Source organism: Nymphaea colorata, chromosome 9 (genome assembly GCF_008831285.2).
Source record: "Nymphaea colorata isolate Beijing-Zhang1983 chromosome 9, ASM883128v2, whole genome shotgun sequence".
NCBI lineage: Eukaryota > Viridiplantae > Streptophyta > Magnoliopsida > Nymphaeales > Nymphaeaceae > Nymphaea > Nymphaea colorata.
The window spans coordinates 490,312-514,316 of NC_045146.1; the positions used below are offsets into that span (position 1 = coordinate 490,312).

General features: G+C 36.9%; 1 protein-coding gene and 1 long non-coding RNA gene across 2 annotated transcripts; one reads left to right on the top strand and one right to left on the bottom strand.

Moving 5' to 3' along the window:
* Positions 1-7,649: 7,649 nt before the first annotated feature.
* LOC116261319 (uncharacterized) lies at positions 7,650-11,612 on the bottom strand. The gene is made up of 3 exons (XR_004174266.2): positions 11,489-11,612; positions 11,097-11,280; positions 7,650-7,889 (listed from the first exon to the last, which is right to left on the bottom strand). It is a non-coding gene; the product is annotated as an uncharacterized LOC116261319 (long non-coding RNA).
* Positions 11,613-17,704: 6,092 nt separating this feature from the next.
* LOC116260552 (ras-related protein RABA2a-like) lies at positions 17,705-21,162 on the top strand. Its single transcript, XM_031638996.2, has 2 exons — positions 17,705-18,168; positions 20,496-21,162. The coding sequence occupies exons 1-2, from the start codon at positions 18,004-18,006 to the stop codon at positions 20,967-20,969; spliced, it is 639 nt and encodes a 212-aa protein (XP_031494856.1). The 5' UTR covers positions 17,705-18,003; the 3' UTR covers positions 20,970-21,162.
* The last annotated feature ends 2,843 nt before the right edge of the window (positions 21,163-24,005 follow it).

A 24,005-nucleotide genomic window follows, 5' to 3' on the forward strand; every position in this document is an offset into this window, starting at 1 on the left:
GATGTATTTTCCATTATATGTGTCCCCTATTCTCTAGTTGTGCTTTTCAAGTTTTTCTCAGTAAGAAAACTAATTATTTGACATTATAATTGCTTGTAATTAGTTTGATTCCTGTTCATGCTTGTAAAAACAAAGAACGTTGCATTAAGATTTTATTCTTTTGCAAATGTGACATCCATATGGTTTAATTATTTTCTAAGACACTTATATACATATGTTGGCGCATTAGGCACAACTCAATTTATCTTACATCTTGAATTTTAATGGATAAAAAGATGATATTAATCATGTTCATTGTTCCTATCTCTCTGGTTGGTGAATTAGTGAATGCTCAAGGGTGCATCGAGTTCGACCCTCACGCTGCATGACACGAACCTCTTGGACCATCAATGAAGTCATGTGTCATCCAACCATGTGGCCTCATTTGTCCCTTTACTAATGTAAAATGGTGAATAGTTATTGAAGAAAGAGATTGACACGTTAATGAAAGTTGTCAGGTTTGTTGAATTTAGAGTCCCTATCCTAGCATTCCCCAGATTTAAATGTCAAAGACTACAGTATCCTGCATAGTGGGACATTGGCCAAACTTGTAGCTTTGGTGGATATGTTTAGTGAGAGAGAGAGAGAAGAAGGAGGAGGACGGACGACCATAAGCCACGTCATTGTTCAGAGTATAGCGGCCATAGCGCCCATAGGAATCGAACCCTAGACGTGTTTGTCAATGTGCCACAGGCAGAACCAGCTACGTTACACACTTTTCAGAGAAAAAGAGAGAGAGAGAGCTCCAAATGCAGATCACATGGGGCGGGACACAAATTAAATGGCCTACTAGCTGAGTCAACTGAGTTGCTTGTATCTTCATTAAGAAAGTACTGCGGTGACTACTGTTGCAGAGGAGGCGTCTACAACATGGAGAACTTCCTTCCTCCTCCTTCACTGCTCCCATTGATTGCAGTTACAGTTGGTGCTGCATTACATGCCAATATATTATTGCTCAGGCGCTACTTCATTCTTCGACACGTAGTTCAAGATTTATACCCGATAATTGCTCAAGAAGAAATGTACAAGCTCATATATTGCTCAGCTACCTCATTCTTCGACACGTTGTTCAAGATTTATACCCCGATAATTACTCAAGAAGAAACGTACTCCATTTCATATTCACTATAAGCGAATAATATTCTTCAACGATTTTAATGCATATGATATTAATTTATGTTTATGAGAATACAATATTGATTAAAGCTTTAGATGTACATGGCACCTGGAACGAGTAATACAGTGTCTTCAAATCAAACTAGTATAATGCCATATTGCCATGCATCTCTTAAGTAAATGGCAAGCTCCCACTTTAATGCAAACAAAAGACGTGCGGAACGCCTTTGTTTCTTCCCACGAGTGAAACTTTAGACCTTCCTGTCGTTCTCCATAAACACCATGAGCAGAACGTGTGTTCTTTCTTGGTTCTTCCACCAAATTCCACACATGGAACACATGGAGTGGTGCAATAGCCGTTCCTGTCCCGGGTGTCCCCCTTACCCGAAGCAAACGACCTCAAAAGAACATGAGATACACCCTCTTCCTTGTAACCCGTTTATTTGAAAGTAGTATATAAAGGGGTAAGAACGAAGCAAGAAATTGAAGTGTATCCTTGTAAGTTAAATGAACAGAACCATCTGTTTGAATGTGGATCCAGTTACTTTGATTACATAGAAATTGAATCAGCTTAGTAAGAATCGTTTTTATATTTTCTTCATAAGCGGTCATTGCACCTATTTTCGAGGGTCAGAGTAGAGCTTTTCACATTCAATAAGCCCAAGAGTTTATCAACTACCCATTAACATAAACTGGTGCAGGTTTGCCTAACTCCAGCTTCTTCATAAAGAAAACAATAAATTTGAGTTTTAAGTTTTGGCACTAGTCAAATTTGGACTATAAAGTATTTAATTGGATTTGGCAGCGGAAATTCTGCATGTGTCTGCATCCTACCTAAGTCCGGCCAATTTAAATTCCAGACTCTCAGGATTCATCCTCTGATGACAGCATATATCAAAGGCTTCTACTTAATTAGGTTAAAGACAAACAATTCGGACATATATATGGTTTTTGGGTGTTGGTCTTTTTGGTTGTCGCAATTGCAATTAGCTAGAATACGATATATCTCATGTTGCTTGGCTGATCCGAATCGAATAGTTTCTGTTTGTAATCACTATTGATTCTGCCAAAATCCAGTTTGAACTACTGGAGATTACTTATTCATGAGTTCATGGCAATTGGGTTGCATAGATCTAAATGCATAACACGAAGCTTATGAACCCAAGCTCCAAATGTCTGAATGTTCCCTTTTGGAGGGTACTATCCCGATGGTATTGAAGGCTGTTGACTCCGGTTAATGTGGTAGGGTTCCCCTCCACACACCACCACCAGCCCAGCTGTGTGTGTGTGTGTGTATGTATGTGTGTGAGAGAGCTTAGGGTAGGTATTCTTTAATATATGCGTCGTAAGGGCCATCTACCCTTAGCTTCTAATGGCCAACTGCTTTTTCTGCTGCCAATTAAATCCGTTGAGTCCTAGCGAACCTTTCCACTGGGTGGTGGAATTTATTCCATATGCGGCTCCCCATGTGTACATTTAATGCAACATCGCTAAAAATAAGAGATGGATGTGAGTGTGTCATGGTGGTAGGAGCCATGACTTATGGCCATTTCCCCCTAAAGGCGACGCATAAGTTGCCTTGGGCTGGGCAAACCTAGCTTTTCATTAATTGGTCCCGTCAATGGAAGCTCGCATTGAGCACAAAGACTGCAAATAACCACAGATAAGCTCCATAAGACCACAGAAAACGCTGCTTTCTTTCCGAAAAGCCGCAGAAAACGTTCGGAGTCCCACTTCCTAAAAGCGAAGAAAGAAAGCGACTTAATTAATTTCTCTTTCTTAATTGCAGTGAAGTTGGCATTCAATTTGCTACTCATTTTCCAAACTCCAGTGTATAGTCGGATCCAAAATTTAGGTTGTTTTCGTGATAGTGAAATTAGATGCATTATTATCGAACTCTATCTCGAATACCCAAAAAGATACAAACTATATGAAGCCTCACCATCCCCCATGATGACGCCGTCTGGTTTGGAGATCATTTACAGGATCAAGGCAATGAAGAACATGAGAGGAAGAAGAAGGGCTTGGTAAAGATGGTTATTTTAGTCCTCATTAATTCTCATTCATTTTCGCTTACCGCTATTTTCTTTTTAAAAAGCTAATTGTTTTTTTGTTTGATTTTCGTGATTGTTTACTCCTAAATCATACGTTCAAGTTGAATGATGTATTGTACTTCACTCACATCCTGACGCAGTTCAGGATCCTAAGGGGGGAGAGGGCATGGAGGTGCCTTCGAGTGGTGGATTGTTAACCTCCTAATTACTTTACTTGTAAATTTGTCTTTCATCAATAGTAAAAATTTACTTGTATATTTGTCTTTCATCAATAGTAATAAGCGTCAGATGTGGCATTTTTTTCTCGAAAGTGACGGGCTTTTTATGTTTTCATGGGTATTGTTGAAAATGTTGAATAATCCAATAAATAACATTTCCAGAACTGCATGTCCTGCTCATGACTCATAAACGTTTATATCTTCACATGGCACCGAAAAAGTGGTTTGACACCTACCAATTAAGTGGAGAAAAGGTGATGAAATAACTCTCATTATGAAGTTGGGAGATTGGTCAATTTAATACTTAGTGCAGTGGATCAAGCAATAGAAATTCCCACTTGCTATTCTATGGAAATAAAAGTAGAAAAATTTTAATGAACATGGCTGTGATCCAGCTTAGATCTTACTTGGTGGGAGAGATGAGTAAGAGCTACTTCTTGGTCGAGGCTCGTCTTTTTTGTATAGTTGGATTTGGGCCCATGCCATATATGTTTCACTCTGCGTCTCACAGCCTGGCCTTTGCCAGTTATAAATTCTCTTTTTCTATATGCTAGTGAGCCTGTTTGATCAGACATCGACCTCTTGTATCCAACCAAGTAAGTTATGATAGATGCTTTGAGCTCAATTTGTGGTGGCCATGGTCCGGTTCTGATGGGTCAAGGTCAAGTTTCGGCAGAGGTCAAACAGGAATCATTTATTGGCTGTATATATTAGTTGGCCTAGTCTGGTTCACTTAATGTTTGTCTAACTGGGAGGTGGAACTAGTTCTCAAATCAAATATCTAAGTACTTGGTCTGGGCCTTGGCCCACGGAAGTACTCATGGTTCAGAGATGGGCCTCTAGCACTAGACCGGTTAAATTAATGGCCAGCTACAATGGAAAAACAATGTAGCCAAAGATTACCGAACTAATTGACTCATTTTTAGAAGTAATAAATATCAGAAACGACTTAAATATCTAGCCTAGCAGACTTTCCAACTCAACTTTTACCCGGTTTAGATGGTGTCATAAAAATACTAGAAACTAGATAGGAGAACAAATAGTATGAGACCAGCACTTGTCAACCCCTAAAGATTTCTCAATGCCATAAAATAGGAAAATGTTTAGTTACCTCACATAAGTTGTGTTTGATTCCCCATAGCTCTCAGATCCAAGGAAACCTCAAATCTATGATAGCTGGAATCCACAGTTGTATCAAACTCCAGATTTCAGCTTTTACCCCCAACGCCGAGTTCAGATCCACACTTTAATGTAAAAAGTGTGGATTTAAAATCGGATTTGGGTCGGTCGGACTTGAAACCGTGCATCTGATATCTAGGGTGATCTTCGATCACTGAATGCAACTATAAATGCGTTGCATTTACCTCTTTAAGAGGTCACTTAGTAGGAAGAACACTAAAGAGTGTCCAATAAATCAGCCCCAAATATTGGGACAGGTTCATAAAACTTAAAACTCTAGAACCATTGTTTTACTAACTTGCCTCGATAGATTCTTTGGACAATACTGCCTGAGTGTCCTTGCTGTCAAACAACCCACAGGTACACCCAAGCATTGGATTTAGATCTTGCAAATCAACCCAAAAGTCATCTAAATGTCTTGTCTCGAATTCCATCAATCCATACAACCAGCTTCTGTTCATGTCTAGAAAAGCTAGAAACCGGGACAGTTTGGAGCTTGAGATCGACATTTATAAACTCCTCAAGCGCTCTCAGTTTCATCAATTCCCCTCACAGAGGGTGATCCACAGGATCTCATCTCTAAATTTTCATGTTTATATTTCTGCAAATGGTAGATACATAATGGAAAATAAATATGTTCTGCCATGTAACTGCAGACGAAAATGAACAGGTGCTAGTTTCTTTTCTTTTTTCTTTTTTCAAGCCATCAGAAAACTTTAGGCTACGGACGTGGATAGATGGTTGAAGACACATCAAAACAATATCAGTAAAGTTTTTAATATGACTTTTAATTGTATAAGAGACCAAGAAAGATAATTCAGAATGCATTACCCATGTCACAAATTTAATTTTTTCATTCAAGTGTCAGTTTGTTACAAATCATATGCACTTCAAGATTAGATTGATGGGAATATTTGCTTCTTATTTCTCTTTGGCAAGGTCGAACCAAAATAACAATAAAATTTCATTGCACTTATTCGCTGAATGACATATTTGCCAAGCCTTGGTGAAGAAACTGCACGTATGGAACATAATTTCCAGATACTTGCAAACTTAGAAAACGAACAAAGTTTCATGATTGACTGATAAGTCTCTTTTTCTGAAGAGATGTCTGCTGTAATGTTACAGACGCTAAAGTTAAATATTACTAATATATGAAATGCATATGATAAGTCATAGAGGAGGAGAACTCTAAGCAATTATCGCTACAAAATATCAGATTTGGATCAGATGTGTTCTTAACCATATCTATGTTCACACATTCTAACCATATCTATGTTCAGACATTCTGATTCAAATTTGGTTTAGATATGAATGAAATAAGACTGGAACCAGAATCCGATTCTACAATCTGAATCTAAATTGTAAACCAAAACACAAACTTTTAAACTCTAAGAGCATTGGATATAGGACATTTATTTAAAACTAAATCCAATCCAAATTTTATTCCAATTGAATGTCATTTCTTAAATCTGAATCTGTCTGATTTCTTAATCGGGTATTAGATTTATATATATATAATGTGTGTGTGTGTAATTTTTTGCTGGTGTCTTGAAATCCAATGATATAAATGTATGTAAAAATGTCCAAGACTTGTCTGCTTTGAAAAAAAAAATGGAAGAAGAGAAAGAAGATGTTTAATTCAATTTTATAAAGACTATAAAAATAACAACCGTTCATCGGATTTTGCCAATATTTTCTCAAACAAAGAGACTTAGACATTCTAACCTCATCCATGAGGTCAGATTATTTGTAAAACTGCGCTTGCAGCCATATGGGTGGTTGTCCATATTACTAAAAAGAGCCAAGTCCAAGGACTGTTATTGCTATTATTATGATTATATATTATTTTTATCATCATTATTGTTATTGTTATTATGCATGAGAGAGAGAAGTATTGGCCGGCATCAAAATCATCTAGAGAAAGTGAAATAAGATGGTAAAAATTGCATTTAATATAGCAGAACATATTAAATATTAAAATAAAGTATGGAAGAAGAACAGAGGATAGTAATGCAAATTGTGATTGGCAAGACTTGCATTAGGTACGATTGAGAAATATCAACCTCTCATTAATTACATGAAAAATCACCTATTCCTGCTAATTATAAATGAGCTTTTCCAATCTGGTTCTACAACTCTCAGTTGTCCACTTTCAAATGATACTGCCAAAATGATCCAATTGAGAGTCTGAGACCGAAAGGATGAAGCAACTTCATCATTTTTTCAGAACTGGGAAAATGGTAAATAAAAAAAGACAGAAAATTTGCATATAAATGAAAAGATAAGCCTATAAGGGAGAGAGACTAGAAATTTGTGACAATGATATAAGGGAGAGAGACTAGAAAGAACCTACATTTAACACAACAAAAATGACACTGTATTATGATTTCCTCAAATTACAAACTACAATAAACGACGCTTTTAGTTTGTGCAGACTTCACGTCAACAAAAGTCGCCGGTGCAAAGCCACCAAAACTTGTCTTGCCACCGACTCATTTAGTGGCAAATTGTATTGCTACGTTTCTGATAATCTATAATTAGACGCAACAATTATGTTACTGATTATTATCATTGACACAAAATGTGCATCATTAACTAGCCAAAGTGACTCACTAACGCATTGTCTGTGTTCTGATTCTTCTTGGTACCTGATATGTTCATCCACTGCCGGTGGAAATTTCTGAACCACATGGTAAGGAAATAAACACAAAACAGATCAGGGTCTATCCTCAGCGCCTCTGTAAGACATTCAATCATGATTTTGATTTTGATTTATAAATTGCCACATCAAAAAAAAACAGCAGCCATGTTATATGACTAATTTTGCGTACAATCTTAGCTAAACTAGTTTAATTTTATCCAAAAATTCTAAATGTTCAAGAAAGAACAGGTCTAAATAGCATAATGCTGCATGAACAAGCAAAGAAAGCTAATTCATATGCAACCACACCTGGAACAGGTAGAAGAGAGTTGCACGTAGCTCTTCATAAGCAAAGGCTCAGTCTGATCGTTCTCCTTATCTTCATTAGAGATGTTTTCCTATGACGCAATATCAGTTTAACTAATACCCAGATTCACTAGCAAAGGGAAAGGAGGCTATCCGTAGAATACCTTGTAGACACGGCCATATCCACCTTCACCCAGCTTATTCACATCGCTCAAGTTGGCGATTGCATATGTAGAACCTTCAGGCTGATCTGTGGTAATTCTCAGTCTGATTCATGGCTGCTTGGGCTTCCCATCTAAAGGAGTGGAACCTCTTCATTGCAACTCAGCTTCGCTATTAATTGAAGAAGATAAGTTGAAAGAGTTGCAGATGAAAAATGTACATAAAGAGATAAAAATCTTATGAAAAGATGCTCTGCCACTTGCGTCTGGTTCATTCTTGAAAGTTGGACCGATTCATATATAGATTAAAATATGATGTGAATCTGATCAAGATGAATTGATGGGCAAGATGTGGTTCCTGTAATTTTAATCAGAGTTGATCAGTTACACGGTTGGCCGTCCTTTGCCTCAAGGTCCAAACAACAGGGGAGTTCATCAGTGCACCAAGGGGTTTGCCTCAAGAGAAAACCAAATAATTGTAGCAAACCGTCCAAGTCAGTCGGCTGTTTTCTCACTTGAACTCAGCTACAATCAGCTGCTTTTTGAATTTCTTTATTCATCCTTAACTTCCTCACGTTCAGTTTATCTCCCAATATTCCTAAATAGTAAATCCTAATGCATGTGGCCGAGTACACGTTCGTCTTAGTTTATATTTATGGTTCCACAGTGAGTTATCTAAATATGACATAATGAGTATAACTACGAGACAAGATGAGAGAAAATGGAAGAGACTACAACAAAAAAGGGCTTCCAAAAATGAAGAGTCCATGAAGATTCACTACATGGTGATGCTCCACTTTCCCTAGTTCGTTAGGGCCAGAGCTTCAGCTCAAGGGCCTTGAGTGGCTCCAAAGATAAATATGCATGATAATCACTAAAAGACGCAAAATCATGAAAAGATGTAATGAAAGAAGAGAAAATATTAATACTGAACAAACTCCACCGGCATAGGACAACTCAAATACATAGGCATTGGCATGGCTGATCAGAAGTTAGCTTGTGTTGCACCAAGAAGTTGCATAATGTCAACCATTGGTAGGCCTAACATGTCCAGGTGATTAAACAAGGAATAATGAATAGGGACCAAAGCAATTCATAAAGAAACTCGAGTCGGAGTGAGTTGCGTGGTAGAATCTCTAGCAGCAATATGCAGAGGCAGAGCTGAAATATTCAAATTTTAGGTTTCACGATTCTGAATTTTCTGATATAAACTTTGGTTTGGGTTGCAACTGTAAAGGAAGGGACTAAATTTATCATTTTTCCAAAGTTTGGGCTGTAGCAGGAACATTCAAGAACATACGCTGTTTTCAGAAATTATAGGAAAAAGATGAGAAATAAACTTTCTTCACCAAAAAAACTAATATCAGAATACTTTCTTGAAGCACACAACCTTACGTCCTTCCTTCCCTCATATTATTTACAGATTATCAATATCAACCTGCACAAAACAGCAAAATGGCCGAGCTTGCTTCGACAAGATATGCATGTGTATGTACACACACACACACACATAGAGACAGCGAGAGAAGCGGTTTGCAATTATGGTCCATTCACCACAAGCAAACAGCAGACTAGGCACCTAAGGTGGCCCAAACAAGAACTGATTATTTCTCAAATGTGAAGGTTTTCTTTTTCTTTTTTGGCTTGTTCTATCTTCTTATGAATTAGCACAGGCCAAAGCATTTCAAAAGAACCATCTTGCCCCTTCATCCTATTTATTCTTTTTCCTTTAACTCCTTTCCTCTCCTGTCAGATAGGACTGCCTAGGCATCAACCTTGCTTCTTTTGGAGTTTGGTGCCACAGTAAATTATGAATTTATGAGATATCAAGTATTGCTCAGTTTCAATATATACACCTCAATGAACAGAGGTCGTAGTTGTTCAGTCCAAATAATATTCATTACTTCATGATTGTTAGACAATCTCATTTATCTAGAGGTGCAGCCCACGCTCTCAACAGCTTGAGACTTCAGATGAATATGATGAACGCCCCACTGTCTCTGACATGGACCCGGTGAAATTGAATTCTCCGTGAAGATGCTTGAATTTCTCAACAAGTTATAAGTATGAAAAGATCTCGTTCTTGCTAATATCACTCATGTCATACAGAATATTGTTAATTGCTTTCCTTTTCCATTCATTTATGGATCTTTCATTTTCTTTTAAGGTATTACCATAAAAGATTTTTTTCAGTGTCAGGCAAATTTCCTGAAGAATCTTTTTCAATTAAATTTTACTTAGTGCCAAAATACATTTCAGTGGTTAACTGTAGTGAAACAGGTTTTACAATTTTGATACAGCTTACCTCCAGAAACGACGCCTCAGCCTTCAAACCGTTTAAACTGATATGCGCATTAGGAGGCACATACAAATCTCCACATACATAGGCAAAGTGGTATTCCTTTCATGATTCAAGAACATAACTTGCAATGAACTTACCCTTAGTCACACATAGGAAGATTCAGATTAAATTTCCATAATGTTATTTAATACGCTAACATGTTGATTTCAAAACTGTGACTCCCTTTGCTGTTAATACCAAGAACTTTAGTTTCCCTTTGCTGCTTGCAAAATTCATAGTAGTCCATGTTCTACATCTAGATTTTGCTTCATAAATATAATGTTCATATGTATGTTTTTCTCTATTCCATTGAGTTTTCCTTTTCCCTGATGTTGATGTTTTTGTTAACATATCTTACAGTTACAGAGAAAACAACTGCAGTATGACATAACAACGTTGCATACTTTTAATGTGATTTATGAACATTGATATAGATGAGAGCAGCATGCTGCTGCAAACAACTGCTATGTGACGGTTAATTCCGGAGATGCATGCTGATTCTCAGAAGAGCCCAAGCCAACAGATTAATATCATTATACACTGGAAATCTGCAGTAGGCCCACCGTTACATTCTTCAACTTTCAAGATTCAACCCATCTAGGGGTTAGTCGAATTCTATGTCATGCTGTAATCGATTCAAACTAAAATATATCTTTTAGCTAATTAGATGCTTTAAAAAAAAGCATTATATATATATATATATATGTGTGTGTGTGTGTGTGTGTGTGTGTGTGTGTGTGTGTATGGAGTATGGACACACATACAGTAAATTCAGCTAGATATATTATTCAGTTCTTTTGTTAAACCAAATCTTACTAAATAAAACAGTAGTACTGCTAGGTTTTCTCTTCTTAAACTGCAATTAAAGCAGATTATAGAGACAAAATTCCTTCCATATCATCAAGCAGTCAAAAACTATACAGATACAATATTCGTAGCATTACTTGATATTATAGTTCAAAATAGTAAAGAGCGAGAAAGTTAAAACGTCATTGGATGCTTCATGTCAAAGAAGACTGAAGAATCGAAATCATTTACCTGATTCCCCAAACTATTGTATGTGCCTTCTTATTTCCTCAGTCTTGCCCCATCCACTTTAAAGGGGCTCAATTTGAAGAAAAATGCCAGAGATACAAGGATCATAAGCTGCCTTTATGGAACTCTCACATGTCTGGGGAAAAGATAGTCTTTAAGAAAAACGACCTTGTAACTGATCAAAGACCTGATAGCAAGAAGAAATCATATGTAAGAGAACACCCAGGCCATCTCGGTGGGAACGCGCTCTCATGGCCAGGCCAAGAGCATCCGAAGCATCGCCAGGAGGCTCAACCACCGCCCGTAGGGCCAAGATTCGAGCTCAACGCTACGGTAATCGTCCTTCCCTCTAATGAATTTTAAAGTGTGAGAGAAAATGGAACACAGGAACTTACGTGGTTCGATTTCAATCCACGGGAAGGATTTACTCTCTCGTTAAGCTGGCAAGGTGTCAACTCGTTGGACACCTGGAATGGCACTGTTACATGCATCTACAGATGGTTTTGCAGCTCAGAAAATTGTGCAGTCTTCATAAAGCCTCGCATGGTGTACATTTCCCAAGAGGTGGTTGTTACCTAACAATACTCATACGGTGGCTGCTGAGAGAGATGATTTCTTTCTTTGACTTCCTTTGACTGCTGATTATGACCGATCAACTTATTCATAAAATCGTCAAGATGGGCAGTGCCTTTTTTCTGTCCAGTGCCATCATGATTGAGTTGAATCAACATCATCCCGCAAACGAGGCCAATGAAGAAGGCCAAGTTTGTTCCGTAGAGCCATCAATCGATCTTCAGTGACTGGCTTTGCAAATAAATCCGTCATTTCACAATATAAAATTGGTGGTTGCCTTTACGAAATTGAAGAATAAAGCTTAGCCAAGTGAGTTATGTAGTCGTACCGTAGAAGTCATGGTTCTGTATTGAGCTTTAGTGCTTGAAGAGTGCTTGAACATGAACGTCCTACATTCAGTTGTTTCTTTGCACTCCATCAAATGCAATTGCTACCAAGGAATGTACAGAACCCTATTGTGGAGCATCGGGTGGTAGCGCAACCTGCCCAATTACATCTAAGAAGACATATAATTGAAGATGACCATTAGTTGCAACCCGTGATCAAGCGCTTGTCAAGTTGAAAATGACCAATAGTAGGAGCTTGCATGAATTGGCTTATAACGTTGATGCTATAAGAAATTTCAGGTGGTGTGATTGTTAAGTATTGCAATCCTCCAACCATGCTCTGAAAAAGGGGTTGTGTTAGATTATGCAAGAGATAACTTATGTGGCATCGGAGTATTTACCGGCTTTGAATCAAGCATCTTGAACCGTGCAAGTAAATCATATGCATACTGACTCAAGGAACATCCCAACATCATCTCGAACGACTTAGAATGCCAAGGAAATAATGGAGATGCCCCATATCGTTGATATCTAAAGATGTCCCTAGAGTTCTCACAAACGAAGTGAGTATGGTCGAATCACTACCTGTTAGGATCAGATCATCGACATATATGAGTAAAATCATATTTTTTTTCATGATGATGCCAAACAAACATGAATGGATCCGTCGTGCTGAAAAAAAACAAAAAAGAACCGTACGAGAATAAGAATGAACTTAAGCGTTCAACCAAGCCCTCATGCTTGCCGCAAGCCATAGAGGACCTTTTTTAGATGACAAACTTTATGAAGATTTTTGGAATCTTCACACCCTTGTGGTTGGGAGAAAAACCTATTATTTTTGAAAAAAACTTGAGAAAATTAAATGTCATTTAAAACTTTTAAAAACATGTTTAAAAAAAAACGTTAAAACGAAAAAAAAAACATGTTTTTAATGTGTGTTTTTTCATTTTTTAAATGTCAAACAGTTTTTCTTTTCATTTTTTATTTTTTATTTGTTGAAAATCTACTTATTTTTTAATGTTTGTGTTATTATTTTCTCACTTATTTTATTTTTCTTCTTTTTTTTATTTTACAAAATTTACTATATTTTTCTTGTTTTTTCAAGCTCATCGTATTCGTATTATACCTGAAAAAAACTTCACCATTCCCAAACCACCATGAATGAATGCATTTTTAACGTCAAACTTGTCCGATTTTCCAACTTGTCCGATTTTCCAAGGTAATGTGAGAGCAATACTCAGAACCAAACGCACGCATGGTTGATAGACGAATTACCAGGGCAAAGGTTTCATGGAAGTCAAGTCCTTCCATTTGAGTGAAACGTGGCGACAAGTAACTATGTTGACTCCTTTTGGGCGATCGACCAAGTTTTATTTTCAACTGGGATGGGCAAGCAAAAGCTTCTGTGATAGATTTTTGTTTGCTTTGGAACGGCAGGATCATTAGTGGTCAAGAGGGCATATTTTGGATTTGGTTTTTGGATCTCATTCATGCTTTCTAGTGATGATAGTCCTGACCAAATCTGGCTCTTCTTGTGTTTCGTCCTTTGCTCGTCAGAAGTATTTTCTAATGCTGGAGTTGGAAAGCGAATAGACTTGGAGCTCCACAATTGTATTGGCAAGTCGAGCTTGAGCTTGTTTTATAGAGCTCGACTCAAGTTCAACTTCAAGCCCAACTCAAGGAGTGCTCCCTTTTGATTTGACACACAATAGAGGGTGCATGCATGACGCATGGAAGGTCATTCATTTCACGATGCAAGAGCATAACACCCAAAGCAAGTGTATCTGGATCTAGGCTTAGAGATTCTTTTTCAAATACATCTTCGATTATTGTTAATGACATATAAGTTTACCTACTAAAAGAAAAAACTTAAACGTGTCCAATTTAATTTGTTTTACTTTGAAGAACTTTAGGACGTTAATAAGATTTTAAAAAATATTTGTGTTGAGTAATAAGAGAGAAGCTATGTTATTTGGAAATAATTTACATGAAATAATATTATTACTGGTGCAGATGGCAAGTGTCTTTTAAACATGCATGGGTTTGGTGTGTTCCTTATCACCAATTATTTAGGTGCCACTTTTGAAAATTTCTCGTGTTTTGTATGTGCTAGGCCTGCTCAATCAAGATCATTTTGGCTATTAATTTAACAATATGTGCACTTAGAATGGTTTAGTTAAAGATTTATTTTAAAATGTCGAAATGAACTTATGATTTCCGCATGCACTTCTGAGCTTGATTGGTTAAAGATATATGGGTATATATGCACATTTTTTTATTTGAAAAAAATACATGTTTGTATAGAGATTTTTTTTTATTTTTATTTTCGGACCTCCCCTTTGCCTGTAATTAATTAAAAATGAAAGCATTTATTCTTTAACCAAGTTAACTAAATGGTCCTACATTATCAGTTAATAAAGAAACAAATTTATTAACGAGTCAAGAAATGCTATGATTTTTACCAATGACTTGTTGATTTGTTTAGAAGTAATTCACTAAGATCATGCAGCATTTTTACAATAGCAAAATCAAAAGTACAGCTGATTGGTTCCAGTCTATTCTTAAAATTATTATTCTTTCTCGGTTCAAAATTTTAGGGAAAAAATTTTACTTGTGGCATGATGCATATAAGATTTCATTTTGAAGGAATGGAACTGAAGAAATTTATATTAAGATCACCCACCTACAAATTCAACTCACAAGCCAATTGAAAAGCATCCTGAAGCTCGGGATCAATCCAGTTCATCACCAAGATTACTCCCAGTCGAGCGGATCGGATCAAGTTGCCGATCCACCTCTATATCCAACCTTGCAACTCTATGAACCCAACCACAAACCAATTGCCGGGATCCTAATCACTAAATTTTGACGTGGATCGAAATATGATTTTTAAAAAATTTTATATAAAACAAGTGAAATTTTTTAAAATTTATATCTAACTTTCTTTTTTTTTAGGTGCGGCCAGGGCCCCTGCAGGCCCTACCTTGGATCCGCCCCTGATTGGCCAAAATTTGAATGTAAAATTTTTGACACTGACCGAAATATGATTTTTAAAAATTTGCATGTATGAGTTTGACATTTTCATAATCTGCATGAATCATAGCCACATATTGGCTGGTGTGGGCAGCCCCTCAAGATTTTTTTATTTTTAATTAATATTTTAAAACATTTGACCTGTTATGTTATGAGTGTCCCATTATGTGCAGAAAATTTTTTTGACCCACCACTCACATAAATGGAACTAAAAATGGAGTAGGAGAAACGCAAATCAAGAGATAAACTAAGAAGTCCCTAGATTTTCAATTTGCAAAATTGTGACATTTTCTCTCTCTCTCTCTCTCTCTCTCTCTCTCTCTCTCTCTCTCTCTCTCTCTCTATATATATATATATATATATATATATATATATATATATATATATATATATATATATATATATATATATATATATATATATATATATATATATATATATATATATAGTGTGTGTGTCATGCAGAAAATTTTTTTGACTCCACCACTCACATAAATGGAACTAAAAGATGCAGTAGGAGAAACGCAAATCAAGAGATAAACTAAGAAGTCCCTAGATTTTCAATTTGCAAAATTGTGACATTCTCTCTCTCTCTCTCTCTCTCTCTATATATATATATATATATATATATATATATATATATATATATATATATATAAGGGTTCAATGTCAGAAATTGTCAAATGGATAAAAATTTGAAAAATTGGCAGCGAAATACAATTATTAAATAATATGATGCAATAATGGTTTATAGTACCTTACCTTTACCCACGATTTATGATCTTTATAAAAAATAAAGTCTATAAAATAACCCGTTGTAAAAGATAGAAATGTCAGCCTCTTTGTGAAAAGGTGGAACATAGGTTTCGTTGTCACCCAATTGGGTTATGGTCCGGAACTTCTAACTTTGAAGATAACGTCATTCTTCAGCCAAAAGTCGCACTTAGAAGAAGGTTCTCTGGTGTTTTTTTGGGTTAGGGCTGCTTTTAGACTGGTACACTTGTCAACTGCATTGTTATGTACTTCACCTCTCGATTCATTTATAAACCAGCCAATTTCGAGCTAACAAAAATATTCCAAATGATCAACCAGTTCAGTTCGAGTTTCGTTTACATTGGACTTGTCTATATAATATTGTTAATGTCAGTTCAGTGGTTTTAACTTTTAGGGTAAAAAAAACAAATTTTTACAAGTTACACGAGCTACGTGAGATAACGCTTACACGAGTTAACGCCAAATGAATTAAGTGAGATAAGTTCAAGCTCGATTTTGTGTAGTTGAGTCGAACTCGAGCTTGCTATAAAGAGCTTGACTCGAGTTTTTTGAGCTGAGTTGAGCTCAAGGTGACCAAGTTTGGGCTTGACTCGGCTCGTGTGCAAGCCCTGTACCACTTATCGAAATTGAATTGATATCCGACTTTTATTAACCTGTCAACCCAATCAGCTATGTTATGAGACACATTAAAACCAATGTTTATTAGAAGGAAGCATCAAAATAAATGGGAAGGGTGAGAGTGTGAGGAGCTGATTCTTATTTATCGAATTAGGCATAATCCGTCCAAGAATCATGCAAAACGCGTGCTAGAGAGAGAGTGAGTCCGTCCAAGAAGACGGCACAACGAGCATACCTATAAGACAGTGCATGGGAATAACGGGACGTGACTTTCGGCTTTGGTAGCCTTCCTTCTGCATGCGTCACGCCCCCTTTTTGTCGGTGACATTTTTTAAACCCTACAAAAAATTCAACAAACCCAACAAAAAATTCAACAAACCGAACAAAAAATTCAAAGGACACCCAAGATTAATAAGCTCAACTTTGGTTCGGGAATGAAACCTCGAGCTCGAGCTCACTCGACAGTTACCTGATGAGTTCGAGTTCGATTCGATTAAAGCTCGACAAACTCGTTTGAATAGAATTGATATTCATCGTTACGTTATGTGTTGAGTTCTACCTCAACTTATTAAAGCTCGACAAATTTGTAAACTTGTTTGAATATATCAACTTGGTTAAAACTAGACAAACCAAAAGTTATGTGTTGAGCTTTACTCATTAACCAAATAATGAGGCTCGAACTCGTTCACAAACTAAACTTTAACAAGTCATGTTCACCCTATTTACACCAGCATCTCCTATATTTATGGTGGACTGCGGTGGTCGATGCTAAATAAGGGAGAAGGTTTTCATTTAAAGACCTATATTTTAAGAAAACTTTTGAATATAGCTTTCATGCTTTTTATTTATTGTGTATCAGCCTCCATGACATTAGGGAAAAAAATATATCAAATTAAAATATTGCCATGTCCAGAAACAGCATTAATATATTTGTTTAATGCATTAATGTGATTTTATTTCAAAATAAAACGCTGCCTTAAAAAAGAATGGTAAATGCAGGTTAATTGGCAGGTTCCGAGCTTCATAACCTTAAAAATTAAAAAAAAAAAAGAGAGAGAGAAACGAAGCGTGATGGTCATTTTTAAGCCCGTGGATATTTCAGCAAATTCAGACGTGTGTATCTAATTGTCGTGAAAAGTTTCGTCTGTTCTTGAAATTTTCTAAATTATCGCCGTTATTTACGGCCTCGGTGGGAGATGTCGGCTGTCGAGGGGTGAATCATTTTCTGCACTTTCCTTCCTGTCTCCAGAGAGAGAGAGGGAGGGAGACAGATTTTACAGTGGTTTTTTTTTACGTAGATCATTTCAGGAAAAATGCAAAAAGGTAAAGAAGAAAGGTGTAGGGGAAACGCCAACTCTGTGCTGTCAAAGGATCTCTCAATCATAAATCTCACAAATCTCCATGGTCTTCCATTTTTGCAACCATCCAAACAAAACCAACAAGGCAAAATAAGGAGAACTAAAGAGTGGTGGTGACCCACCGCCATTGGCTTTCCTGTTCCCTTCTCAAGAAAGCTGGTTTTCTAACTGCAGATCTTGATTTGCCAGAAACCCATCTCTTTTTGGAGTATCTGTGGTCCAATCCCCATGGCTAGAAGGCCAGAAGATGAGTACGATTACTTGTTCAAGTTGGTGTTGGTTGGCGACTCTGGAGTTGGAAAATCGAACATCCTTTCCAGGTTCACCAGGAATGAGTTTTCTTTGGATTCAAAATCCACGATAGGCGTTGAGTTTGCAACCAGGACCATTCAGGTTGCGCCTTTTCTCTATTTTGTTTTAGTTAATATTGAGACTGTAGACTACTGCAGTTAGATTTGGTTATTTTTCCAGAGGGCTTTGATGATTAACCTGCTTGCTAAGTAATTTGGTCCTAGAAATTGGTGGGTACCCGCTTTGCTTTTGTTTTGAGGTTACTCCTTCGAGATCTACTGCTGTTTTGAGATCTGCTGTAACTGGTGAATGGTTACTTGTTTTTCAACTCTGTTTTTGGTATACTTGCTTGGGTTTCAATGATCTGATGTACGCTGTGCACAGTTGAGAGTCCAAATTGTGCTTTTTTCGGTGTGTAGGCTTCTGTTGAATCTGATCTGCTTGTTGGTGACTTGGTTAAATATGAGTTTTTTTTTGAAGTTGGAATTGGAGATGCACTTTAGAACTAAGATTATGCACATTCTCATGTTTCCGCACTGTACATGTGTTCTTATTTTTGTGGATTCTTGTTAAATTCTTCTCCTTTTTTTGACAGTTGACTTCTGTTTGTATTTGGTGAACTTCTGTTAGTGTTAATTTCGGCCGTGAAAACTCTCTGAGATTCGTTAGATCTCTGTTGCATCTTTTTTGTGAAATTTTCAGTTATTGTAGAAATCCTTGTCTTGTGGTGTTGGCATTCTCGATCTATTTGTTTTCTTGATCTGTTACGACTGGATATCTGTTTAGAGTAAACTTGACTGCCAGTTCCCCCCTTGGGTCATGAGATTTGAACTCTATGCCTGTGTTCATGAAGTAGTAACTCTAGATCCATGACCACTACAATATAGTTTGGCTGCTACCCAATATTTCGTAATTGTTTGCAGCTGCTGAACTTTTATCAAAACGTTGGTATAAGGAAAAATTATGCATGGAACCAGGTGCTAAACTGTATAAAGTGTTGATCGTTTGCAACTTGAATTTTGTGCTACAGATGATGCATCAGTACTTGAAACAGGCTGCATATCCCAAACGTTCAGATCCATTGTCAAACTCTTTTATCTTTAATTTAAAAGTTTATGTAGATCACAAAATCAAATTTTCTGGCCAAATTGTGTCCACTTTGTTCATGTATGCTTAAACTTAAGTGTGACATTTATGTAACTTGAGTGTGACATTAGGAAGTGTCAATAGTCCACCATTTATCATGAGTATTGCAAATTTTGGAAGCCGGTGTGAAACTCACCACTGCAGAGATTTTAAGGTCTTGCAATGAAACAGCATGTATAAATTTTGTCTATTTCAACTAAAGTTTTTTTCTTTATAGATAACAGTACTATTCTCTTTCTGCTCTCGAGTTTCATGTGTCCTAAAGATATGTGTTGCAGCTGTTGCTGTGACCATCTTCACCAGTAACTTAAATTTAAAATTTCTAAAATGCAGTTTTCTATAGCAACTATTCATATTTCTCATTTGAATTATGGCGTTTCTGATATATGTTTGGCACCAGCTTCAGTTATGTATTTGAGGCAAATATTTGGAGCTTTGAATATAACTCTGGAAAGTAATATTTGCAATGTTTGTCCTGACATTGTCAGCCTTACTTGTTTCCGTGAAACTAAATTAGAACTTACACTTCTTTGCACTCAAGCTTTTGTACTCTTTCTTTGTTTCTCAGCAACCATTTGCAAAATGCAGCATATGCAAGGTTTAACAGCTGGCTTGTAGACTGTTCTCCATTTCATGGTCTTCTTGAGATCGCCTGTAACCTTATCTGAATTTCAGCGTTCCGTCTTGTTTTCCCTGCTCCTGAAAGCATCCCCTTGTAATTGTGCCTAATGCTTTTACACAGTGACCATCTTATCGGACACTGGAAGTTGGCAGTCACTTTCACTGAATTTCTTCAGGGAACATGATTTTGTGGCAGTTATGTGATTGCTCAAATTTCACGTGATTGAAAGGATCTCTCTATGCTATATATTTGCTTTACCTCTCTATTTGTAGATACTGGGTGCAATTTCACCAATACTTTGTTGGATAATGGCTAGATGTGAGATTCAATCTTTGGTTGAATTCATTAATATCTTTAGTTACAGAGCTTGCAGTGGAAGCGAAGCCATCAGGTTTGTTGTGTTAACAGTGGCTTCTCATCTGCAAGGTGATTCTTGCCTTACAGTAGCCATCACCTAGGTGTCACAAGATCTCTCTTTGAACTCTATATAACCGTGGAGTTTCTATTTATGCCGATCTATGTTTGTGTTTCTCGGCAATGTTTTTGTCATGGCGACTAGTCTGCATTTTCATGTTCTTTCACTTGTTCTTCCTTCTTACGGAAGACTGTCTTGTGTTTTGTTTCTTCATCATCATTTTGATGTTTGGTACCGTGTATTTAGGTTGATGGAAAGGTCATAAAAGCACAAATCTGGGACACAGCTGGGCAAGAGAGATACAGGGCTATAACAAGTGCATACTACCGTGGAGCAGTAGGTGCACTTCTGGTTTATGACATAACAAAGCCATCAACTTTCGAGAATGTTGGTAGGTGGCTGAAGGAGCTCCGTGAGCATGCAGATGCAAATATAGTGATCATGCTAATTGGAAACAAGTCTGACCTCCACCATTTGAGAGCTGTATCAATGGACGATGGGCAGAACTACGCTCAGAAAGAAGTCTTGTCCTTCCTTGAGACCTCTGCGCTTGATTCAACAAATGTAGATAAGGCATTCCAAACAATCCTCTCTGAGATTCACCGGATAGTGAGCAGGAAATCGCTTGGTTCTGGGCAATCAGCAGGAAATGGCATCAAAGAAGGGACGACTATTCTGGTCGATCAACCAGCTCCTGCTTCCAAGTCCTGTTGCACCTGAGAAGTGGGTCATCTATTTTTCGGTCTGTTTGGTGTCTGGTTATATTGGTGAGATTGCTTGCAGTCTAGGATACGTTGAATTGTTAAAAGTATGTTCCCTGTTTTTGTTTCAATATCAGTCAATATTTGTTATATTCTCTTCATCAGACGGTTCGACATTATCTATTGAATTTCATTTTTTTGTGCCCTCTCTCTCTCTCGATCCAATGAGACCAATCAGGATTTCGATCTCCACTTGCCCTTCTTACGGTTTTGGAGGGGATTGTACGTGGGGCTGCAAAATGGGGTTCTGAATAAAGTGTGCAACTGTGTTCAAGCCCCGGTCATTTGTAAACCTCGACTTCGGCTTGTCTTGCTCATCGCGCTCAGTTGGCAAGCTGTTCTTCGTCTCGGCCTGTTAAACAAAAGTTTATTTCTGTAATAAGGAATTTGCGTGCTTCTTCGGCTAACATCTGACTTTATGAATCGGGGCTTTATTTTATATGTTATGAAATAAAATCAAGATTGTTAAAGTTTCGACTCTTGATGTACTATAAGCTGTTGATTATTTTATGCTCTAGATTTGTCTTTTCACCCCTTCAAATTGGGTAATTTGGAACTTATTTTCTTATGTTAAGCAACCTTGTAGATCACATCCGTCAAACTGTTTTGATAGATTTTGGGATGTCAAGGGAGACGGAACAACAAAGAGAGATAGATGGGGGAAGATAAGATCGTGCCATCTGAATTTGTATAATCAGATGGCTCTGTGATATTAAACCCTTCTTTTTCTTTCTCTTTCTCGGCTCCAAGCATAAATTTTTTTTTTAAAAAAAAAAAAGACATCCGCCAAAGATAACAAGCTTATTTCAATATATACATATCTATATAGATATACACACACACACACACGATCTCTATATCTTTATATACCAAATTATGATGGAACCATAAGGAGATCAGACAGTCGATATTGAATTGCAAATGAAAAAGGTAAATTGTTTTTTCAAGTTCGAAGTACCTTTTAAAAGAAGGAAATTACAAGTTTCTTTAAATGAAAACCTTGTCATTTTTGGGTATTTCGAACACTTGAAAAAACAACTTGGCCACCATATTTGAAACTCAATATTTATCGTTTGATATCATTGAAATCAACTGCCTAAATTATTTTCATCAACTTTGATGTATAAGGGTCTGGCATGTTTTCATATATATGATGCTGAATATTGTCCAATGATTAAAAGTTAGAAATCTGTTGTTGAAATCACTATTAACTAAATGTATCACGTACCAATTGTATATAACCCATCACTCAGAGTTTTGCAGCAATTGTCTGGAGACTTAATTATTTCATATTTAAAATATATGGATCTGATATAAATTTGATGTAACATACTTTTGATGATGTCAGAAATGATTTACGATAGAATCCATTGTTCAGCAGACTAAGGACCTAAGGTCTGGGCTAAGATCCACAATTGAAATGTTTATTTTAACTTTTACATTAAAAAATTTAGCAGATTTAAAATCAGAGGGAGGAGAATCTGATCTTAAATTCACGGTTCTCAAATCTTGAGAATCTTTATACTAAGGGAAATCAAATACCCCTTTCAGTGACACGTTTTTTATTTTTAATCATCAAGTAATGTCATCCGAATAATGAGTTTTTCCTGGTGCAGGTGATAAAGGGTCCTAACTTTTTCGGTCTTTCATGTTGAATATTTTATTATGGAGAAATTTCTAGATAATATATAGTGTTGTTAATTAGTAATGGAGGTGCAAATAGAAATTTCATCATCTTCATTTGGGAATTATCAGATGGTCGAAGGATGCCCACCATCTTCATCCAAAGGGGACGTTGAGGGTGCAAAAGCTTACGCTTGGAAAGAAAGGCCTCCTTTCAAGGCTTCATCAAAACTTTATCATCCCGGTCTTAAAGATTATGTTTACATCTATTGAAGCTTTTCATGATTGAAGATTGGAGTCTCCATACCATGTTGCTGGTATATCATATTTGTCGATTTTTCGTTTTCACTGATTTGGTTATTGATAAATTTGTTTGGACGAACGTTCTTGTATGACATTGTTGGCAGATTAATAGTGCGATGCTGGGATGAGAAGCCTTCTGAGAGGCCAACATTCCGAGAAATCGTAGCCTGCTTGGATGACATCCAGCAGCAATTGCTCTCAAAGAAGAAATGGCAGGAGTTTTATCACAGCAAATTCGCGAGCGTGCATAGCTTTTCTGTTGCACGTCTCTTTGAAATTGTGTAGTTTACCTAATTAATGTATTGTGTCTTGTGCAGGCAAAGCCATTGAAGTGCTTCCACAATATTGAAGCTATTTGGACATCTCGACACAAGAAAGATCAAATTGAACCCAGCAGTCGTTCCTCTTTCTTCGACCGTTCGAGAACGTGTTTGATGCAGGACACTGCAAATCGGTCGCTCCAAAACATGACTGTTGCAGGTGTACTGCAATTTTTAAGATTGAAGTAATTACTGGTGCTTGTCTCTTGCCTGATCCATGAGAAAGTTTTGCATTTGGGAGTAGCAAAATGAAAGGTGTGCGTGGCATGTAGATTTGGTGTTCTCATTCATTGCCCCACATGCAGCAAAAGTAACTCGATGGGTCACTTGTGTCTGAATCTTCTTTGAAGAGCTTGCATATGCTTTTCTTTGAAAACAACAAACTTACCAATTGAAAGATAATCTATTAGCTCGTGTTACCATGACATTCTTGTTTTTGTAGATACATTTTTCCAATCCCTTATTCATCATTGTTCAAAGAAATCAGTAGAGAGAGAGAGAAAGAGAGAGAGAGAGGAAGAGAAAGACAAAGTGTGTGCTAGATGTGGAATCCTTCATCAAATCGTGGCTGTATGATCCATTGATTGGATGGACATGATTAAACGCACTGCTCGATGTAATGCATTGGACTATGTGCTGTGAGAAGAGCCGTCCAAAACTTTTATATATATATATATATATATATATATATATATATATATATTATAAAATTACTAGATCATCTAACCAAAATCATCTAAGATGATTAA

Bases quoted from the DNA above. Each gene is read 5' to 3' on its own strand.
- LOC116260552 (XM_031638996.2), top strand. From the start codon at position 18,004: ATGGCTAGAAGGCCAGAAGATGAGTACGATTACTTGTTCAAGTTGGTG. The intron at 18,169-20,495 runs GTTGCGCCTTTT...CCGTGTATTTAG, and splicing joins TTGCAACCAGGACCATTCAG to GTTGATGGAAAGGTCATAAA.